Source organism: Cheilinus undulatus, linkage group 7, assembly GCF_018320785.1.
Source record: "Cheilinus undulatus linkage group 7, ASM1832078v1, whole genome shotgun sequence".
Taxonomy (NCBI): Eukaryota; Metazoa; Chordata; class Actinopteri; order Labriformes; family Labridae; genus Cheilinus; species Cheilinus undulatus.
Genome location: NC_054871.1, coordinates 31,629,658 through 31,647,886, shown reverse-complemented (window position 1 = coordinate 31,647,886; position 18,229 = coordinate 31,629,658). Strand labels below are relative to the sequence as shown.

Here is an 18,229-nt window from a genome sequence, read left to right as displayed (position 1 = left end):
CGTCACCCTCAGCATCGATCAAGCCTTCAGTCAAACAGGCCAGCATAGCAAAGTCCACCACCCCTCCAAAACATCACAACAAAACTCTGGGATTTCACTTTTATTGACATAACGAAGACTCACACTGACACTGTGATGTGTCAACATTTTATTGACTTTTCAGCTTAATAACAGTTTAACAGCTGCTCGAATAAAACCCTCAAAGTCCAAGGCACAACTGCAGTTTAAATGGCATCTCATCTAAAGCGTATACGTATTTGTGTAAATGGTGGTTCAGCTGGCTGGTAGAATATGGGGCTTAGTTCTTGGAATGATTTGAAATGCTTTAAGGTACTTACAGAAATGTTTTCTTGAGTAATACTGCACAACCAATCATTTACAACAACTGTAAAAAATACTTTCAACATTCTAGGAGATAAAAAATAAAGTGCACAATTTTGTTATAAGGGTTATAGGTCAGAGCTTTGAGTATGGATTAAATTCAAATCATTTCCATTTTACAATTATAGTGTCATCAGCCAAGAAGTTGAGTGCATCATGAAGAACACGTGATTAAATGAATGACATGAGAAAGCATACCATTGTTTTAAAATAATCAATCTACAATAAACACTGTTCTTCTGTTATCAGAGTGATTAACTCATAGAGACACACAGCAAAGTCCTCAGCTGTCGTTGTGTGGTCCACTCTGCTCCACTGCCACATCTGCTGGCGCCCTCTCAATGATCTGAGGGGCAAAAGGTCCCACCAGCCAGTTGAGTGGTGTGTTGTTTAGAAGATACTCCATGACACCATCCAGAGACTGCTGAACCTGGGAACCAGCAAATACTAATATTACATTTAAAAAGATAATTATAATCCAAATAAGTGTTAGAATTTTAAAGTTAATATGTATTTATTTGTAATTACAGGATAGGCTTGACTGTCCTAGTTTCAAGCATGCATATGTATGAGTACACACCCTGGAGAATAGATGTTTGTTTATGCAAGGTATACAGAATATCCTTTTTAATGCCTGTTCATTAAGACTCTGTGGGTCTCATTTAGGCACCAATAAATACATAATGGAAACACTCACTGTGTTTAGTGGTGTAAAGGAAAGTAAAACTGCAAGCACTAGACTATACTTAGCAAAGCTGATGCTGCAAAAAAAAAAAAAAAAAAAAGAAACAAAAAAACAAAACATAACTGCGCTAACAGCATTGAAAAATTTGTACTTGGGTCAGCTGATGCCGGCTGCGTTCCAAAAGGATGGGTGTGATGGTGCTGGTGTTCCCTAGAGAAGATCGCAGCTCTTCAGCTGATCGCCTCGCACTGGTCAGCTGGTCCTGGACTGCACCTGGCAGACCCTGAGCACTTGACACCACACTGGAGCATGCCGACATCAGCTGGTCACTCAAACCACGTACCATGGAGAGAGCCTGCCATTCAAACTGCTGTGAACGGAACAAGGACAAAGAAATACAGATGATTAAAGGATGCTTGTATTTTTAAAGCTCCCGTGAGGAATTTTTAGCTGGTTATGAAAAGAGTCTGAAATTAATACAGGTACTTCTCCATGACCTACGAAGCAAACAATCTGCCAGAAAATTTCACTATTTGTTTCTGCAATGTACAATTAACTTCATCTGATACCTACCCCGGCAGCTGCAGCAGTTTCAGGCATTCAAAAATTAAAATATAGATTTTTTCCATAGCAAAAGTCAGCAGTTATTTATATTGTTAACTGTTAAGACACAACAGGATGAGATGTTTTTGTAAGATAATGCCATGTGTATTACATGAAAAGATCAGCAAAGAGATAAACCTAAAAAAATGACAGAGATTGCAATAATAGACCCAAAGTTAAAGTGCTGGGTAATTGATCAATTACTATTTTGGCTTCCCATGATCATGAAAACAAGATAAGCAAGATTAAATGTTTACTGTATTACACACAGTGTTGCACTCATTTTGGTCATAGAGTATGCCACGTGTTGAGCACGTCTTTCTTTACAAAACAGCATGTGCTCTGTCCCTCCCATCAAAACAGCTCCCACTTTAATTTAAGTGAGGGGCAGAGGGAACTACTAGAGCTCCAGTTAGTTTGAAAAAGGAGAAAGCTAAAGAAGATGATAGACAGGCAGACATTAGTTAACAAAAAAGGTGAAACAGCCTCAGTCATAAGGAACCACTTCAGTTTTGAGATGTCAGACCTATGGAAGTGCAAAATAACTGGAAGCACAACAACATAACAAATATATCCAATCATCAGATATTAATATACATCATAATTGAGTTTTTTATAAAATAATCATGATTTTTGCCGTATTCCAGCAGCTCAGTAAACTAAAATTTCTTCACAGGAGCTTTAATAATATATCTTTATAAAGATTTATCATCTAAATTCCAATCTTTATAGCTGAGGCATCCTCTAAACTCAGTCCCATTCATAAAGACACTGTAATCAGTCCTATCTGAATAAACTGGTGTATAGTATAAATTCAGTGACAAAAATTCAACTCTGATGAAACTTTTGGACTGTTCTGTTCCTTTCATGCTTTCAGTTTTCTTCCATTTGCTGAAGCAATCTTCCATGTCCTGCATGCACAGATAGTATATGAACTGTAAATGCTGTGAAAAGCAAAGATAATGCAGTTAGAAACCATTAAATCATTCCCCAAATGCTTCGGCCCTGACCTCAGCCTCATCTTTGGCTCCATCCGGCTCCGACTCAGTGTGTCCTGCTCCAGCCTGCTTCTGCTTCCACTCTGTCCAGCGCTGAAGCAGCTGCTCTTTGGCTCCTCCCATCTGGTTACTGGCAGTACCAAGACTGGTGCGAGCACTTTCAAGCAGGTCCAGAGTACTGGTAATCTGAGCCACTGCAGCATAGGTGGCATCCCTTGCATTTCTTGCACGGACCAAAGAGTGCTGTAGCGCTCGCTCCTGGACTTTTGCTGAGAGCTTCCCCAGGCGGACAAAGTAGCTGTTGCTGGCTGATGGTGCAATCATCTCGCCGGTGGCAGGTTCAGCCAGAGCAGCTGAAAGAGAATAGTTTTACAGTCAGATATTTAATTCTTAAATATGTTATATGGCAACAATATCTTATTTTTTTAATGTGGCAGTAAAAAAGTAGTGTGTAGTAAGTATGGGTGGGAAATATAGCCTAAAAGTAAATCATGATATTTTAAGGACATTTGCAATAATATATATGACTCAACTGAAAAAAATGCAGACCAATGTCTTATTTATAGTGGTGTAGTTTGCAGGCAAGAGCATTTACAAGTGCAAACAAAATGAATGGCATTTTCCATCCTTCTATTTCAATGAGCTACTGTCATTCATAACAGACTTCCAAATTCAAAGACTGAATCTATTGCTAAAAGGTGACAGCAGCAGTAATTTGGTTTCTTAGACCTACAGCTTTGTGTAGCTAAAACACTTCTGAACTACTGAAGTTACTCCCTTACTAGGTAAGCTGGCCTGTTGCTCTCAGACATGTTTGGGTTTGTGCTGTTGTTATTGTGTTTGTATCAGGCTAGGGAAAGTAAATGTGTCAAACATCATTGCTTCACTCAGGAGGGAAGATTAACTTTTTAACTCACTGGACAAACTAAGAAGTAAGTGAAAAATTCACTTTACATATTATCTACCAGCCAAAACAATGATGACTTCAGTTTTTATGTCACACACATCTTCTCAGCACATCTTGTTGAGATAATAAGGTATTATTTTCTTTCTGATCACAGATTGGATAATGAAGCTACCTGCCCACCCCTGCTGTTGCCATCTCTTGGCTTCTTCCCTGCCAATTAAGTTAATCAACATTAAAAAACATGACCAAAATGTCTGCTAAGGGGAAAAATTAGCTGTAATGCTCAAGTATTTTTTTCTTGTTTGATATTTGAGAGAAATTAGCATGTGATGAATCATTCATTTAATGTGCATATTCTTCAAGTGTCCATGTGTATTTCTGGCTGATCCTGCATTGTGTGTTGTTAGCAGAGTTGGGAGTAACACGGTACTAAGTAGCGCATTACAGTAACTCCATGACTTTTTATTGTAACTAGTAGTGTAACATGTTTCTTTTTAAAATCATTAACGCCGCTACAATTACTGAGAATTTAAATCACACATCACTCGTTACTTTTACAACTGACAACTCCTTGATGAAGGTTAGTAAACATCCAGTGCGGTGGACAAGGTGACAGGACCGTAGGCACATCAGTATCCTGTGAGAAAATGGAGCCACAAACACAAGCACGGAAGCGCGCGCACACATCATGGCTGAGCACTTGAGCATAAGCTCTCTGTCTTGGAAACACCAGCATTACTTTTTCCTTTTTTGGGATAAAGGACGAAAAAGAACAAGGAAGTTAACTTTCCCACCGCCAAGAACAGTTATTCCAACCTCACGAATTACTGAGTTAAACACACTCTACAGCTGAGCTAGTTTCTAGAGAGCCGGCGCCATAAACACTGTAACCCAGGTACAGCTACATTTCTACTGAGTTCTATTGTTTCACCACTTTCCAACATAATAATAATGGCTACAATTTTATATGAAAATAGTTAATTTCTCTTACACGGCCACAACAACACACATGAATGTGATCTGTAGGCTACAATGAGGATTCAAGTAAGAAAAAAAGTAATTCCTGAGTTACTTTTCAAAATAACTAATTACTTTTACAAAGCAGTAACTCAGTTACTAACTCAGTTACTTTTTGCAAGCAGTAACTGTAACTGGAACTAGTTACTATTCTTCAGTAACTTGCTCAACACTGGTTGTTAGACAAACAGTTAACAAGTCCATAAGGCTTTCCTCAGGGGATCTCCATGGCACCTATGTGCAGTAATAGCTGCTTTCATTTCATCGAGACTCTTCACAGGTATCTACTAGCAGTACATTTATTTATTTGCAGAGGAGAGAGTACGGGTGCACGTATACCAAACACAATTAAACCTGAGGTTTCATATGCATGGCTCTTTTGATATAAGCATTATCAGCGATGTGTTACATTGCCTCCTGAAATGTACATGCCAGATGGAAAATCTACTTGCATTTGTTAATGCTAATGGGCTATACCACTGATATACTGGAATGACACCTTTCTATTGTGTAAAAACATATACTGGTATAATCATGGAGGATATGATAAAGCACTAATGGTGACATAGTTCAGCCAACTCATGGCAAAGAATAACTGAAACAATATAGCAGCTCGGGATGGGAATCGAGCGATACCACACATTATCATACCATACAATGTGACATGAAATTTAATAACATGCGACAAAATTCGGGGATAATTCATATAATAAGAAATATTCTTACTAATGATAAATTATGATATCTGACCAATTAAAGAATATTAAATGTCACTTTTGTGGTAAAGTACAGGATACATGCATTTGTTCCAGACACTGTGGAAACTTCACACTGGACTTCAAGCAACTTGGATTCTGTGCCTCTCCAGTCTTCCTCCAGACTCTGGGACCTTGAATCCAAGTTGCTTGAGGTCCAGTGTGAAGTTTCCACAGTCAGTGATGATTTGGGCTGCCAGGACATTTTAGAGCACTTCATGCTTCCTTCTGCTGACAAGCACCATGGAGATGCTGATTTCATTTTTCCAGCAGGACTTGGCACCTGCCCACACTGCCAAAGGTACCAAAAGCTGGTTCAATCACCATGGTGTTACTGTGCTTGATTAGCCAGCAAAATGGCCTGACCTGAACCCCACAGAGAATCTATGAGGTATTGTTAAGAGGAAGATGAGAGACACCAGACCCAACAATGCAGATGACCAGAAGGCCACTATCAAAGCAACCTGGGCTTCAGTTACACCTGAGCAGTGCCACAGGCTGATCGCCTCCATGCAACGCCGCATTGATGCAGTAATTCATGCAAAACGAGGCCCAACCAAGTACTGAAGGCATAGAAATGAACATACTTTTCAGAAGCCTGATATTTCTGTTTAAAATATCCTTTTTTTAATTGATCTTATGTAATATTCTAAATTTTGAGACACTGAATTTTGGGTTTTCTTACCTGTAAGCCATAATCATCAACATTTCAAGAAATAAAGGCTTGAAAATACTTTACTTGATGTGTAACAAGTCTAAATAATATGTGGGTTTCATTTTCAGAAACAAGTCACAAAAAATATTGAACTTTTTCATGATATTCTAATTTTTTGAGATGCACTAGTATTTTAGTTTTCTGGTTTTCCTGTGACATTAAGTATTTTCCATTAGTTTCCTGAAAATTTTGACTGATTGCTGCCAATTTTATTCAAGCCAAAATAACAATTTCCCATTATAGTAGATTCATTTATCATTTTCCTGTGATGACAAAACGATTCTTGTGATAATGCAACAATTTTCTGGCAAATTATAATGTATGATGACTGTGACTGGATACACAAAAGAGTTCAATCAAACCTATTTCTATGTTTTAAGCTTTCAAACCTCTGGAGATACCAGATAAATAAGTCAGGATAATGAGAAAATATCTGTAAATTAATCCTAAACCTAACCCTTACCCCCTAACTATCCATCCATTGTCTACACAGCTCATCTTTTTGGGGTCGCAGGGGGCACATATCCCAGCTGTCTTTGGGCAAGAGGCAGGATACACCCTGGGTTGGTCACCAGTTAATCACAAGGCTGACATACCGAGACAAACAACCTTGCACACTCACAATTCAAAGGGACCAATTAACGTAAAGAGTATGCAAACTCTGCACAGAAAGGCCCTGACTGGGGAAGCAAACAAAGAACCTTCTTGCTGTGAGGCCATACAGCCCAGCCTCCTAACCATAGCCCCTAATTCCTAACCCTAACTCTTACCATAATCCATCGAGTTTTACTTGTATGTAAAAATACATGCAGGAAATTCAGTGCCCACCCATTTTTGAGGCATGGGCATGATTTTAGTGATAGCTAGAGGCATAATTTGTTACATCCAGAATGTGCTGACGCACATCTGCTCAGGAGAGACAAATAACTACAGCATCCTCAGTCCTCCAGTTATCATCATGTGGAGGCTAAGTGACATGTCCAGTGACATGCTCTTAATTTTTCCTTCAGCCTGAGTTAAAAGCCACTTTGGTGAGTCTTGCAGGGCCTTTGCCACAGTAATCATCCAGCACTATTACTGTATGTGTGCTTTGTTGCTGCCGCTAAAAACAGTTGCATCTTTTTCATATCAGAGAGTGAGATGGCCTGTTGAGTAATACAGCTATATTGGAGTATGGCAGGTTGTCATGATTGCATGACATCACAGTAGCAGGTGTCAAAGCTGTGAGTGCTGGAAACTGTCAGTGCTTTATGGGCCAAGTTCACAGAGGGAAGTTTTACTGGAATGTCCCAGCTTCTTCTCTGTGAACAGTATCAGCCATTCATGTGCTTGGATTAAGTATCTCATTGCAGCAGAATTAAATCCTTTTTTTCACAACCATCTCACTCTTTCACAATCACCTTGTCATGCCTTCATGATGGTGATTTATTTTGACAGTCTCATCAAGTTTGCTGTTTGATCTACAGATGAGGGTGCAAGGACACACACTCAGTTACCAACTCAAGTATTAAATTTCAAAAAGTGCACGCCATCATTCAGGCATATTAAGTATGGAATAAATTAGGCTTAAGGATAAGGTAACAACTTCAGGAACATTTTAAAGTTTATGGTATAAAGCTTGGCATAAGAAGAACAGACTCAAACTTTATAAATAGCCTCTTCACAGCAAAACTGTGGCAATACAGCTATTGAACTGTGAGCAGATGAGGTACTACTACCATGCACTTTTCATACACCATTGTTACGCTCAGTTATTTATTTTGTTCCCCCATTCATCTTTTATTGCAAGTGTTAAAGAAAAATGAAAAAGAAACACTAAACAGGAAGAAGATGTTATAGCAGATCCTTCCATCTGTTCCCTTGAATAAACCTTCTATGACATTAAAGGGGACATATTTTACGCTTTTAAGACAAGTTTATATTGGTCTCAGATGTCCCCAAAACATACATGTGAAGCCTGTTGCTGAAAAAAACCTCATTTATTGGATTTTTTTATGTCTAAAAACCCTCTGTTTCAGCCCTGCTCGGAGCAAGCTGTTTCTGTGGCTTTAAATGTTACTGAGCTGTCCGACTCCGCCCCTCTCAGGAAAATGATGTAGTTTAACAGATGTGGCTCCCCTGATCCTCCTCTTAGCTGCAATCTGAGAGAAGGATGTGGAGAGGAGGGCAGAATGTTCCTCCAAGCAGGGATGGCCAACTGAACCTGGGGGCAGAGCTAACTCCCCACATGACATCATGAGGGGAAAACCTAAGAATGGTTTGTTTCAGCACACATTTTATGAAAGGTGGAGAAAGAGTGGGGGGAGGAAATGTATTTTTCTGGTACTTGAGAGGCCAGGGACCTTTTTTTGTTAGAAAAACCTGAAAAAGTTATTTTTGCATAATATGTCCTCTTTAACACCCCCAGAAAAATAATGAACATACAGGTAAAATCAGTCTCATTTTTATAACAGGCATTTTAAAGTTAAAGACTTAAGATCCATCAACAACAAAAGCTGCTTGGCCATTTTTATGAAGTCTACCTGTACTTATGAAGCCCTGAAAAATAAGAGCTTTACATTTTAATCAACTTATTATCGCAAAACATAAAGAACGCTCTCCAATTTTTGTCACATCTATTATTCAAGTGTTTATCAACTTAGTTTAAAATACTGAATGGATGCTTAACCCCTTATATTCTTTGCTATGTTACCAGCTTTACCAGATTAGCAGAGGGAAAGCTCTTCTACTTACTTACAATCATCAGTGATAAAAACTTGGCAAAAAGGCTGCTCTTTGTCCAAAATTAATTCAAATGGCAGCATTGTTTCAGCTTCATTTGATCCAACTGTCATCACACACCTGCCTTTACCTCAGAGCAGACATATGGTTTGTTATCACCTCCCCTGGACTTTATGGACAGATTATTTCGGCTAGCTACTGACCCAGCTCCCTCTCAGTGAGCGGCAGGTTCTGGTCAACCCAATCCTCCGATCGGCTCAGGGCCAGGCCCATCCCACTGCTGACCATCTGGCCCATCTTAGTGCCCATGGTGGAGATGAAACCTCCACTGACTGCTGCCCGGGTCATCTCGACACCGCCCATCACAGCTCCCAGCACTGCGTCTTTGGCACCCGCCACCGACTGGCACACCATACCTACTGTGTCCGACACCACCTGAGGAAGACAAATCAAAGAAATGTGTAGTGAGCACATGTTTGCATGTTTTATATAGTGATTATTTTATTGACTGATTTGACTTTTAGCAGGTGAATGGTTTATATCAGTGTAAAGAAAAGGAGTCATCTTAACCTTTAATGTCTGTTTGAATTCAGTTTAACACTTGGCTCTGCTATTTTTCCCCAGGAGATTTCTGTTTGAATACTTCATAGTGTAATACAGGTAGATTTTAGTTAAGGACCAAGATATGCATGATATTGAGTCATAGCAATTAATCTACACAAGCCAAGAAATTGTCTAGTTATACGATAATATTCAATCATTAAAAAACAGCAACAGCTTCATTGTTTCTTCATTTTCTGGTACAGTATTTTAACAGTAATAGTCACAGACTTTGTTTGTCTTCTTTATAGTTCTTTATAATATCTTTGGGATTTTGACCTATGGTCAAAGAAAACATGCAACCTGAACACATTTGAAGACCTGCCTGTGAGAAATTAAGCTGTGCTGATTTATTAATGAAATAGATGTATAAGATATCATGCATGTAATGGCCACTACACTGTGAAGAGGCCTAGCTGAATAGTGCATAAATTATATCAAGTCACACAAAAAGTGAAATAAGAAAAAGTAAATCAAATGTGTTATTCATTTTATGACAGGATTAAAGGAGCATGGATTTCTCCAACCTTGTCTGCTGGTTGGTGAAGAATAGGCAGCTTCTCCTCCATCTTATCCAGTCCTTTCAAAGCATACTCATTTACAGTTGCAACTGAAACAGAAATTAAATAGTAATCAAAGCATAAGAATGAATACTATAGCCCCGTCTAAGTGTGGACCAAAAGATGACGGCCTCCTGGTGAGATTATAAGCTCAAATATACTCAAATTTGCTATTTAGTGAGTTTTTAGTTTAATATAAAAATTAGAGATACAAATGTTTATCCAGTCAGGTAAATCTGTCTGCTCATGCAGAGTTCCTTTTAATGTACTAGTCGTGGGGTTGATTTCCAATCTCAGCACTGTTTGGTGCATGCCTTCCCCATTCTCGTCTCCAATGTTTCCTGCCTCTCTTCAGCTGTCCTAATAAAGGCATAATGCCTCAAAACTAATATTTAAAAAAAAAAAAAAAAATCTTAAAAAATGTCTCTTCTCAGGTCTATGAAATAAGCGCTTTGTTTCACTATTGGTTAACTGCTCAAAATGTCACAACACCACAGGAATTCTGGGTAACTGCCTAAAGCAATTTGATTTCTAATGCCCACATGTGGAAGGGGTGCATTTTTGATGGTATCTCATGACAACAATGCTAGAGAATTGGGACACCCAGTTCACTCATCTCACCCCATTAACATTAAGGGCTTTTCACCCGTTAATGTTAACACTTTCCCCATTTGTCAGTAAAAAAATACTTTTACCTCTTACAAGCAATGCAGGCCTTAGTTTTGTCATTCTTAGATCTTGAATAAGAGGTTTATCTGGATATGGTGGCTTAAAAGAAGTGTAGTTAAGATATTGTGACAAAAAAAGCAGAAAAACATACTAGTTTCGATTTTCAAAGATTTTGCAGTGCAAAGACCTAAAAGTATCCAAAAGATTGAAATAAAAATCAACTGGAACTAATGTTCCCACTGCTTTTTTTTATCGTATTTCTGCGTAGCAAGTGGACTTCAGTTTCACACCTTCAATGTGTAACAAGCTTGCAATATTCTTTCATTGCATATCTCAGTGTTGTAAATGTCTGCTGTTATTGCACAGATGTTACATCAGAAAAGAGAACGCACGCTGTGGTTCTATAATGTCCAGCAGAGGCTTGGACCCTGTAGTGGCAGCTGCTCCCAGGGTTCGGACCCCACTCTCTGCTGCATCCATCACTCCCTTCAGCAAGGGCACGCTGTCTTTGGTGCTGCTGTAGGCACTGGAAACCGCCTCACAGGCTGAACTGACTAAAGGGAGATTAGTCACTCTGGAAACAACATTCTAGGACAACAAAGACAAAACAAAACAACCATTACAAGGCGTACAAATTGCAAAGAAAAAAAACAGAAGAAGAAAAGCTCATTAAAGAAAGTATTTTGTCAGGGATAATGATTGATTCCCCACAGTCGCTTATCAACATGGGGAAATTCTAGGCATCAAATGAGTACATAATATTCCTTGGGTTTTGAAATAGGTGTCAGTTTGGGTCACAGTGCTCCTCACCTGCTGGTCTCCATTAGCTGCTTCTGCTGCTGCAGCACTAGTCTCATTAGTCTTCCCGCTGTCTGCCATTCTGACTGCTGGGTTCAATCTCTGACACAGAATACAGAGCGTCAGTTACAAAGATTCACCTCACATTGCTCTGCATGCATGATGAAACACATCGTCCCCTCTGATACTCTTTGTTTAAGTGGCTGATATGCTTTATCTCGCCGAGGAGAAGTGTCTTATGAATTTTGAAATGTTCTGTCAGAGAATTTTAAAAAATATAGACAGGAAGGCAACTCGAGCATGTTAAATTCATTTGTCAACACTATGATGCAATGAGGATGAAACTGCACTTAAAAAAATAAGTTGGTGCAGCCAAGCAGACTATCCATGTCTCTAAGCCATGTCAGAGTTGATCGTCAGAAACTGGATGATACATTTAGAATTTATTACACTTCATTTTTTTTACAGATTTTTTTTTTCATTTTGAAGCACAGAGAGCACCCTCAATTTATGCAGTGTGTTTAAACATCAGAGGCTCTTTAGAAGCAGATCATAAGGAAAGGGTTTAATGAGGCCAGATTAATATCAGGATAAACATGTGTGAGTAGGCCTGTCAGAATACCACATTTCAAGCTTCAGTGTGATACAAGTCAAAATCAATACTGAAACTTGTGCTGACACCAAAGCAACACACACAGAAGTCCAAGGAATCCAATACTAGGTCAGTTCTTGATTTGGAAATGTCAGGCATTTGGGACTGAAAAATTTCAGTACATTTTGAATCATGAACTCAAAGTCTCTGTAAAGTGAAACCCAAACTTGTTGTGTCTTAACACACTAGATATGTTAGAATAATTTCGCTGTAAACAAGTGAAAACACTAAGACCTATGTGTGACTGAATTTTGGATTTAGACTGTTAGAAAGCTGTTCAGCTCTTTCCTGGCTTACTTTTATTTTATTGACACATCCACGCCATCCTGGAGCAGATTTTATTGCCTAATTTTTCATGATTTTGATGCTTAATTTTAAAAATGTAGAGATGCTTTTCATGACTGAAATTTAGCCGGGTGGTTCAACACAGTGGCCTATGAAACAACAAATAAAACACAGATTTTTTTTATCACTTTACGGGGTCTTTAACCATCAAAAAAGGAACTTGTTGGATAAGAGTAAGGGGACAGTAAAAAGGTGAATTCTTGATAACACAAGGTGCAGATGACTTTTGACTTGTTCACTGAGCTGTCTGTGAGTTTTAGATTGAAATGAGACATAAGGAGATTGGTGAACTTATTCTACATCACTGTGGTTGCAGGAAGATGCTGCAGAGGATTAACCAAAGCGTGCTGAAAGGGACAAAAAAGCATTACGACAGGCACTAACTGTGGATCTTGGCTAACTGCGTTTTATGCAATTAATCTTAACAGCCATAGTTTAAAACATTATAACTAATACTTCAATTCATAAACAGAACAATGTAACCAGATAGAGGAAAAATATAAGTCTACATGAAAAACTTCAAGTTCAGATTTTGACAGATATATAGGCTAAATCTAAGATAGCAGAGTCCATAGAGGGGATGCCTCCTATGTAAGAATAAAAGGTGAGGTAGGTAAAAGGAAAGTTGCCTATTTCAAAATGTACTCAAAAGAAGTACAACTACACAAAAAAGCTACTCAGTTAACATAATTTGAGTACATATTAAGTTATTTTCTACCCCTAATTTATATCAGCCGTGTGTATGCTTAATACAGCTAAATTAAATTTTAAACACTGTACCTGTAAGAATGATCAGTGGGCTGTTCTGTGGCTTAACTTTTTTTGTCAGCAGTGTTCACACCATTCAAACATTTAACATTATTACTGATATAGTTTTTTTTTTTTTTTTTCTTCTTTGGTTTGTTCTCTCTCCCGGTCAGTCCTACAGTCTCATCAGATACTAGACAGCATCTGAATCAGTATGATTCTGATTCTGCTCGAGGTTTCTGTATATAAAAAGGACATTTTTAACTTTGCTAGATGCTCCCAAGTGCTTTGCTCATGATGGATTAACACTGGGTCTAAATAAATAACATTACAGGAGAGCAGTCTGGACCTGCTTTCTTAGTTAAGGGTACTCAGACAACATTTATTAGGAACTGGTGCAATACAAATAAAAACTGATTGATCATAACATTAAACACAGGGAGGAGTCAACACCCATTTTTTCTAAAATAAAACACAATGAAGAATATTCATAGGAGGAATTTAAAAAAAAATTATGGGAAAGAAGATGATGGTCGAATGTCAAATCATAGCTTTGGTTTAGGAAAAAAAAAACCTGAATAATGATGGAAACTGTGAACCATCAGGGCACTCATGTTGGAGAACATTAGTTTACATGATCCCACAAAGCAGGCACAGCTGATCTACATATTATTCATAATAAGTGAAATATTAGGAAGTACTGCACTTCTGTTAATGTACAAATTTGCTATAAAATGAAAAGTAGGCCAGAAGAATTAGTCAATTGAAATATTGCTTTCAGTGAAACTAGTCCAGTTCATTAATACAACAAAGTATTGGCTTCAAGGAGAACTACTAAATCTAAACTGGGTCCAAGAAAAGGGTGAAATAAGCCCACAAATAACTGATTCAATGAGTTGTCCAATTATATATACACTCTCTGTTCTTATCCAAGAGAGCGGAGAAAATGGATTGTTTTATTTTTAATTCATTAGCATTTGGAATTATGAAAATAATTTAACATTAAAAATGTGCAAAATCCCATACAATTTTAGTTAATCATCAAACTATTAGCTCAATGCTTTCCTGTTACACCTTTGATTTCTAATAATACTATATAAACAACAAAAAAAAAAACAATACTAATGCATATCACATGATGTTATTGATTCTGAATCAGTTTGAGTAAAGGAGCTCAGATATAAAGGTCTATTAATGTAGGAAAAAAACTTTAAAAAAAGTACAAGAATCAAGTGGCGCCTTTTGGTCAAAAATATGCTTTAAGGTCACTAGTTTTTTTATCCTTTGATATTTGCCCAGAGGATTGATTCATAAAATAACAGAGACTGTTAAAGTGTTGGTAGCATGCCACCTATATTATGAAATAAATGTTTAAATGTACTTTTGATGCTACTGATCATGTAAATTGTGGGTAATGTATCATTTTAATGCCTGCATGTGGTATAAAAAAAGTACTTTCTTTGCCATGAAGTTGTGACAGCATTAGTTAAGTATTATAGTATCTGTTTAACATTTTTCTGCCCTTTACACTAAAAAATGAAAGACACAGAGCCCCCTTTACATCCCTTTAATTTCATGCATGTAGACATCACTATTTAACTAGTAGGCCTTCTGTCTCCATGTGCTCTGTTACATATTCAACATTGAAAAATGAGGATAATGTGAAAATGCAAAAAAAAAGAAAGACTTTCCAGTAGATTTTGTAGAGTACTGCAGACTATTGCAAAATGAATCATACTGATGCATGTAGCATCACAAATATCTTTTGGCAATATCCAGCCCTATTAGGAAACAGAATACCAGCTGTAACCTGATGTCACCATGAAGAAAACATCCAAGTAGATCAGAATGCACACCATCCTAACAGATGAGATAAACTAAACTAAAGAGAACCAGCTCCAACCATGGCTGACCTTCATGTAGAGCAACTCCACATTCATTCACCAGTTCTGTCAGATCTCAGGGTGAATAAAACAGTCTTTCTCTCTGCCTGTTCTGCGGTGCTTCAGTGTCCTGTCTCATATGTGTGATTGCAAATTGCGTGTTGTTGCAACAGCTTGATTGAGCAACACATTTTTTTTTTCTAAATGGCAGTTGATGAGATCATCCCTGGGCTTTATTACACTGCAAAGTCTAACACCACACTTGCTGCTATCAACTGTGAGATGAGCGGGAGATAATTTTCATAGACCCAGTGGTTAATATGAGGAAGGTGAAAAATAAGTTTTTTTTGGAAATAACAGTTTCACTAACCATTTATATCAGCAAAGTGCTCATAAAAAGTCAATCTGGCCTCTTGCTATTGCAATATGAGGGCACATCCTCGCTATGTTGAGTCACATCCTCCCCTTTTAGAGGAGAGAAACACTCCCTTTGGCACTGAAACACTGTATGACCTTTGATATGAATGGGAAAGCTGGGTTTATCTCTGCAAAACTATTGTGACACTTGTTACAGAGGACACATTGGAGTTTAAACAGAGGAGATCAAAACTAGTCAGCGAGATAGAGAGGTCTGCAGCTTTTCCCAATCCCCTAATTAAGCAGAGGAGCAAAGAGTAAAACCAGAAGCTATCTTAAAGTGAAACTGTCTACATATTTCAGATTTCTCTTAAACAATTGTGACATTTAGACTGTGATCTTTGAGATTCACATAGTGGGAAAGGCTGAAGCATGTTATAAGATACATAAAGGGCTTCCAACATACAGGCAATAACACGAGAAAAAAAGCCTTTCAATTATGCTGTTTTGTCTATTGCCATTCTTTTTACATATTAAATTATATTTCTTTAGCCTCCAAAAATGCCTCAAATGACTATGGAGGGGGAGTAAATAATATAATTCTCACAGCTTATGCCCACAGTATGAAGCCACAATGAGCCAATTGTGCCATTTAAAGGGGTCACAGTCTTAACACAGCATTATAGCATGCAAAAAGACTTGATACAAAAAGCTCCATGTTGGCTTTCATTGGATTAATGTCCAGCCTCTGAAGAACCAGCTCATTGTGGAGCTAAACTAGGAATTAACCACAGCAGTCATCATATTTAAACTGCGTCAGTCATTCCAGGAGAGGATGATGCCCATCATTTCTCTGCTAACACAAACCCCCCTTTAGCTGCTTTATAACCCAGTACAGCTCGTTGTATAATGAACAACAGCTGTCATTTTGTCCACTTTATAGCTGGTGGTGAACTTTGCCCCAGATAAGACGCTTTGACTAACAGCATTATTTAAGGAAACAATAAACACCGTCTTTTAATAGGTTTCTCTGAATGTATGACTACGTAGCCGAGTATTATGCTGTTCGACGTCAAAAAGCTAATAGAGCGACTGTAGTTTCTAAACGGAAGTAACTTTTGTGCTAACTTAATACAAGTAGCCTTACACTAGCTAGCCTAGCGACACGTATTGAAGGTGTTTACAGTTGATTTAAGAGCAGAAACAGAGCTGTCATTTGACACACTGACCTTCCTGGCTGTCTGCTGTTGCTGTGTCCTGCTGTGACCTGTGGAGTGAGGATGGTCAGTGAACTGGTCTGTTTTTACCAGACTGTAGTGCTGCTACACTGAGCTGCACAGAGGCGGAGAGAGGGGTTGTAGAAACAACTTTGAACCAATTAAATCACAGCATTAAAGTGAAAGTAATGTCAGCGAAGTTAAGACGAGTGGTTCTCGACTAGTGGGGTCGGGACCCAAAAGTGGGTCGTGAAGGTTAGCCCTTGAAAAGGGAAGGTTGTTTAGAAATTAATGGGAACGGTAGAAAGTTTGTACATACAGCTCTAAATGGATCTCTACGGTGCACTTCTTAGAAATTTCTACATGTTGCATATGATTCCCAAAAAGAAAACTACATAGGCTTCCCCTTAGCTGGCCAGCCAGGCGTTGTTCTATGAATATTGATGCATTTAAATGCATGTTTTAACTATAATTTCTCTATATTGATAAGCAATATTTTTGTTTTACTTGGGTTAAATTAAATGTTGGCTGCTTGCATTATTAGGCATTTCCAATTCAAATAGAACTCCTGTGGGGATTGCTTTTCTCATGTTCTGGTAGTTTTCTTCACAATTTTGCCCATTTGATTTTCACTCCCTTCAGTCCATCCTTGCTGTCTAGTGAAGTTTTGGATGGCTGTGTTCATCATGAGTGAGCAAAGCATGGGATGCAGTCAAGAGCCTCTGCACTCACTATAAATAAGCCAAACTTGTTTTCTCATGTCTGTTGGCTGACTTTGAATATTGAAGGTTATTTAAAAATGGCTTGCCTTCGTTGTATTTGGGTACCATTTTTGGTATATCTGTATTTTTGTAGGCCAGTCTGAAAACAATTGTTTCCCTCTCCTTATCAGGGAGATTCTTTGGCCATAATCCTAGGTCAACTGGTAATCATTCATCTGCACTGCCCTCACTCTTTTAACCTTTGGCCACTGCTCTCTCCTCCTCTACACAAACCTCAGACAGACTTCCATTTTCCCTCATACTCATTTTCTTGCTCCCTGTCCCTGCTCTCTACTCCTCCATCATCCTCATCTTGCTCCCTGTCCCTGCTTTCTACTCCTCCATCATCATCATCTTGCTCCCTGTCCCTGCTCTCTACTCTTCCATCATCCTCACCTTGCTCCCTGTCCCTGCTCTCTATTCCTCCATCATCCTCACCTTGCTCCCTGTCCCTGCTTTCTACTCCTCCATCATCCTCATTTTGCTCCCTGTCCCTGCTTTCTACTCCTCCATCGTCATCATCTTGCTCTCTGTCCCTGCTTTCTACTCTTCCATCATCCTCATCTTGCTCCCTGTCCCTGCTCTCTACTCCTCCATCATCCTCACCTTGCTCCCTGTCCCTGCTCTCTACTCCTCCATCATCACCTTGCTCCCTGTCCCTGCTTTCTACTCCTCCATCATCCTCATTTTGCTCCCTGTCCCTGCTTTCTACTCCTCCATCATCCTCATTTGCTCTCTGTCCCTGCTCTCTACTCCCCCATCATCCTTATCTTGCAAACTTGGGGTATTTTCATTTTTTTCCATTCGTTCAACCTTTATTTAATCTCGAGATGCCATTGAGAGCATGCTCTCATTTAC

The 18,229-nt window shown here is 38.6% G+C and overlaps 1 protein-coding gene across 1 annotated transcript; it reads right to left on the bottom strand.

Moving 5' to 3' along the window:
• Positions 1 to 135: 135 nt before the first annotated feature.
• plin3 (perilipin 3) lies at positions 136 to 16,752 on the bottom strand. The gene is made up of 8 exons (XM_041791015.1): positions 16,623 to 16,752; positions 11,422 to 11,511; positions 11,004 to 11,199; positions 9,910 to 9,992; positions 8,986 to 9,217; positions 2,680 to 3,020; positions 1,218 to 1,436; positions 136 to 811 (listed from the first exon to the last, which is right to left on the bottom strand). The coding sequence occupies exons 2-8, from the start codon at positions 11,488 to 11,490 to the stop codon at positions 665 to 667; spliced, it is 1,287 nt and encodes a 428-aa protein (XP_041646949.1). The 5' UTR covers positions 11,491 to 11,511; positions 16,623 to 16,752; the 3' UTR covers positions 136 to 664.
• Positions 16,753 to 18,229: the final 1,477 nt, after the last annotated feature.

Coding starts and splice junctions, on each gene's coding strand:
- plin3 (XM_041791015.1), bottom strand. CDS start 11,490: ATGGCAGACAGCGGGAAGACTAATGAGACTAGTGCTGCAGCAGCAGAA. Junction 1,437..2,679: donor GAGCCAAAGATGAGGCTGAG/GTCAGGGCCGAA, acceptor TTCCGTTCACAG/CAGTTTGAATGGCAGGCTCT. Junction 812..1,217: donor GCCGGCATCAGCTGACCCAA/GTACAAATTTTT, acceptor GCTGGTTCCCAG/GTTCAGCAGTCTCTGGATGG.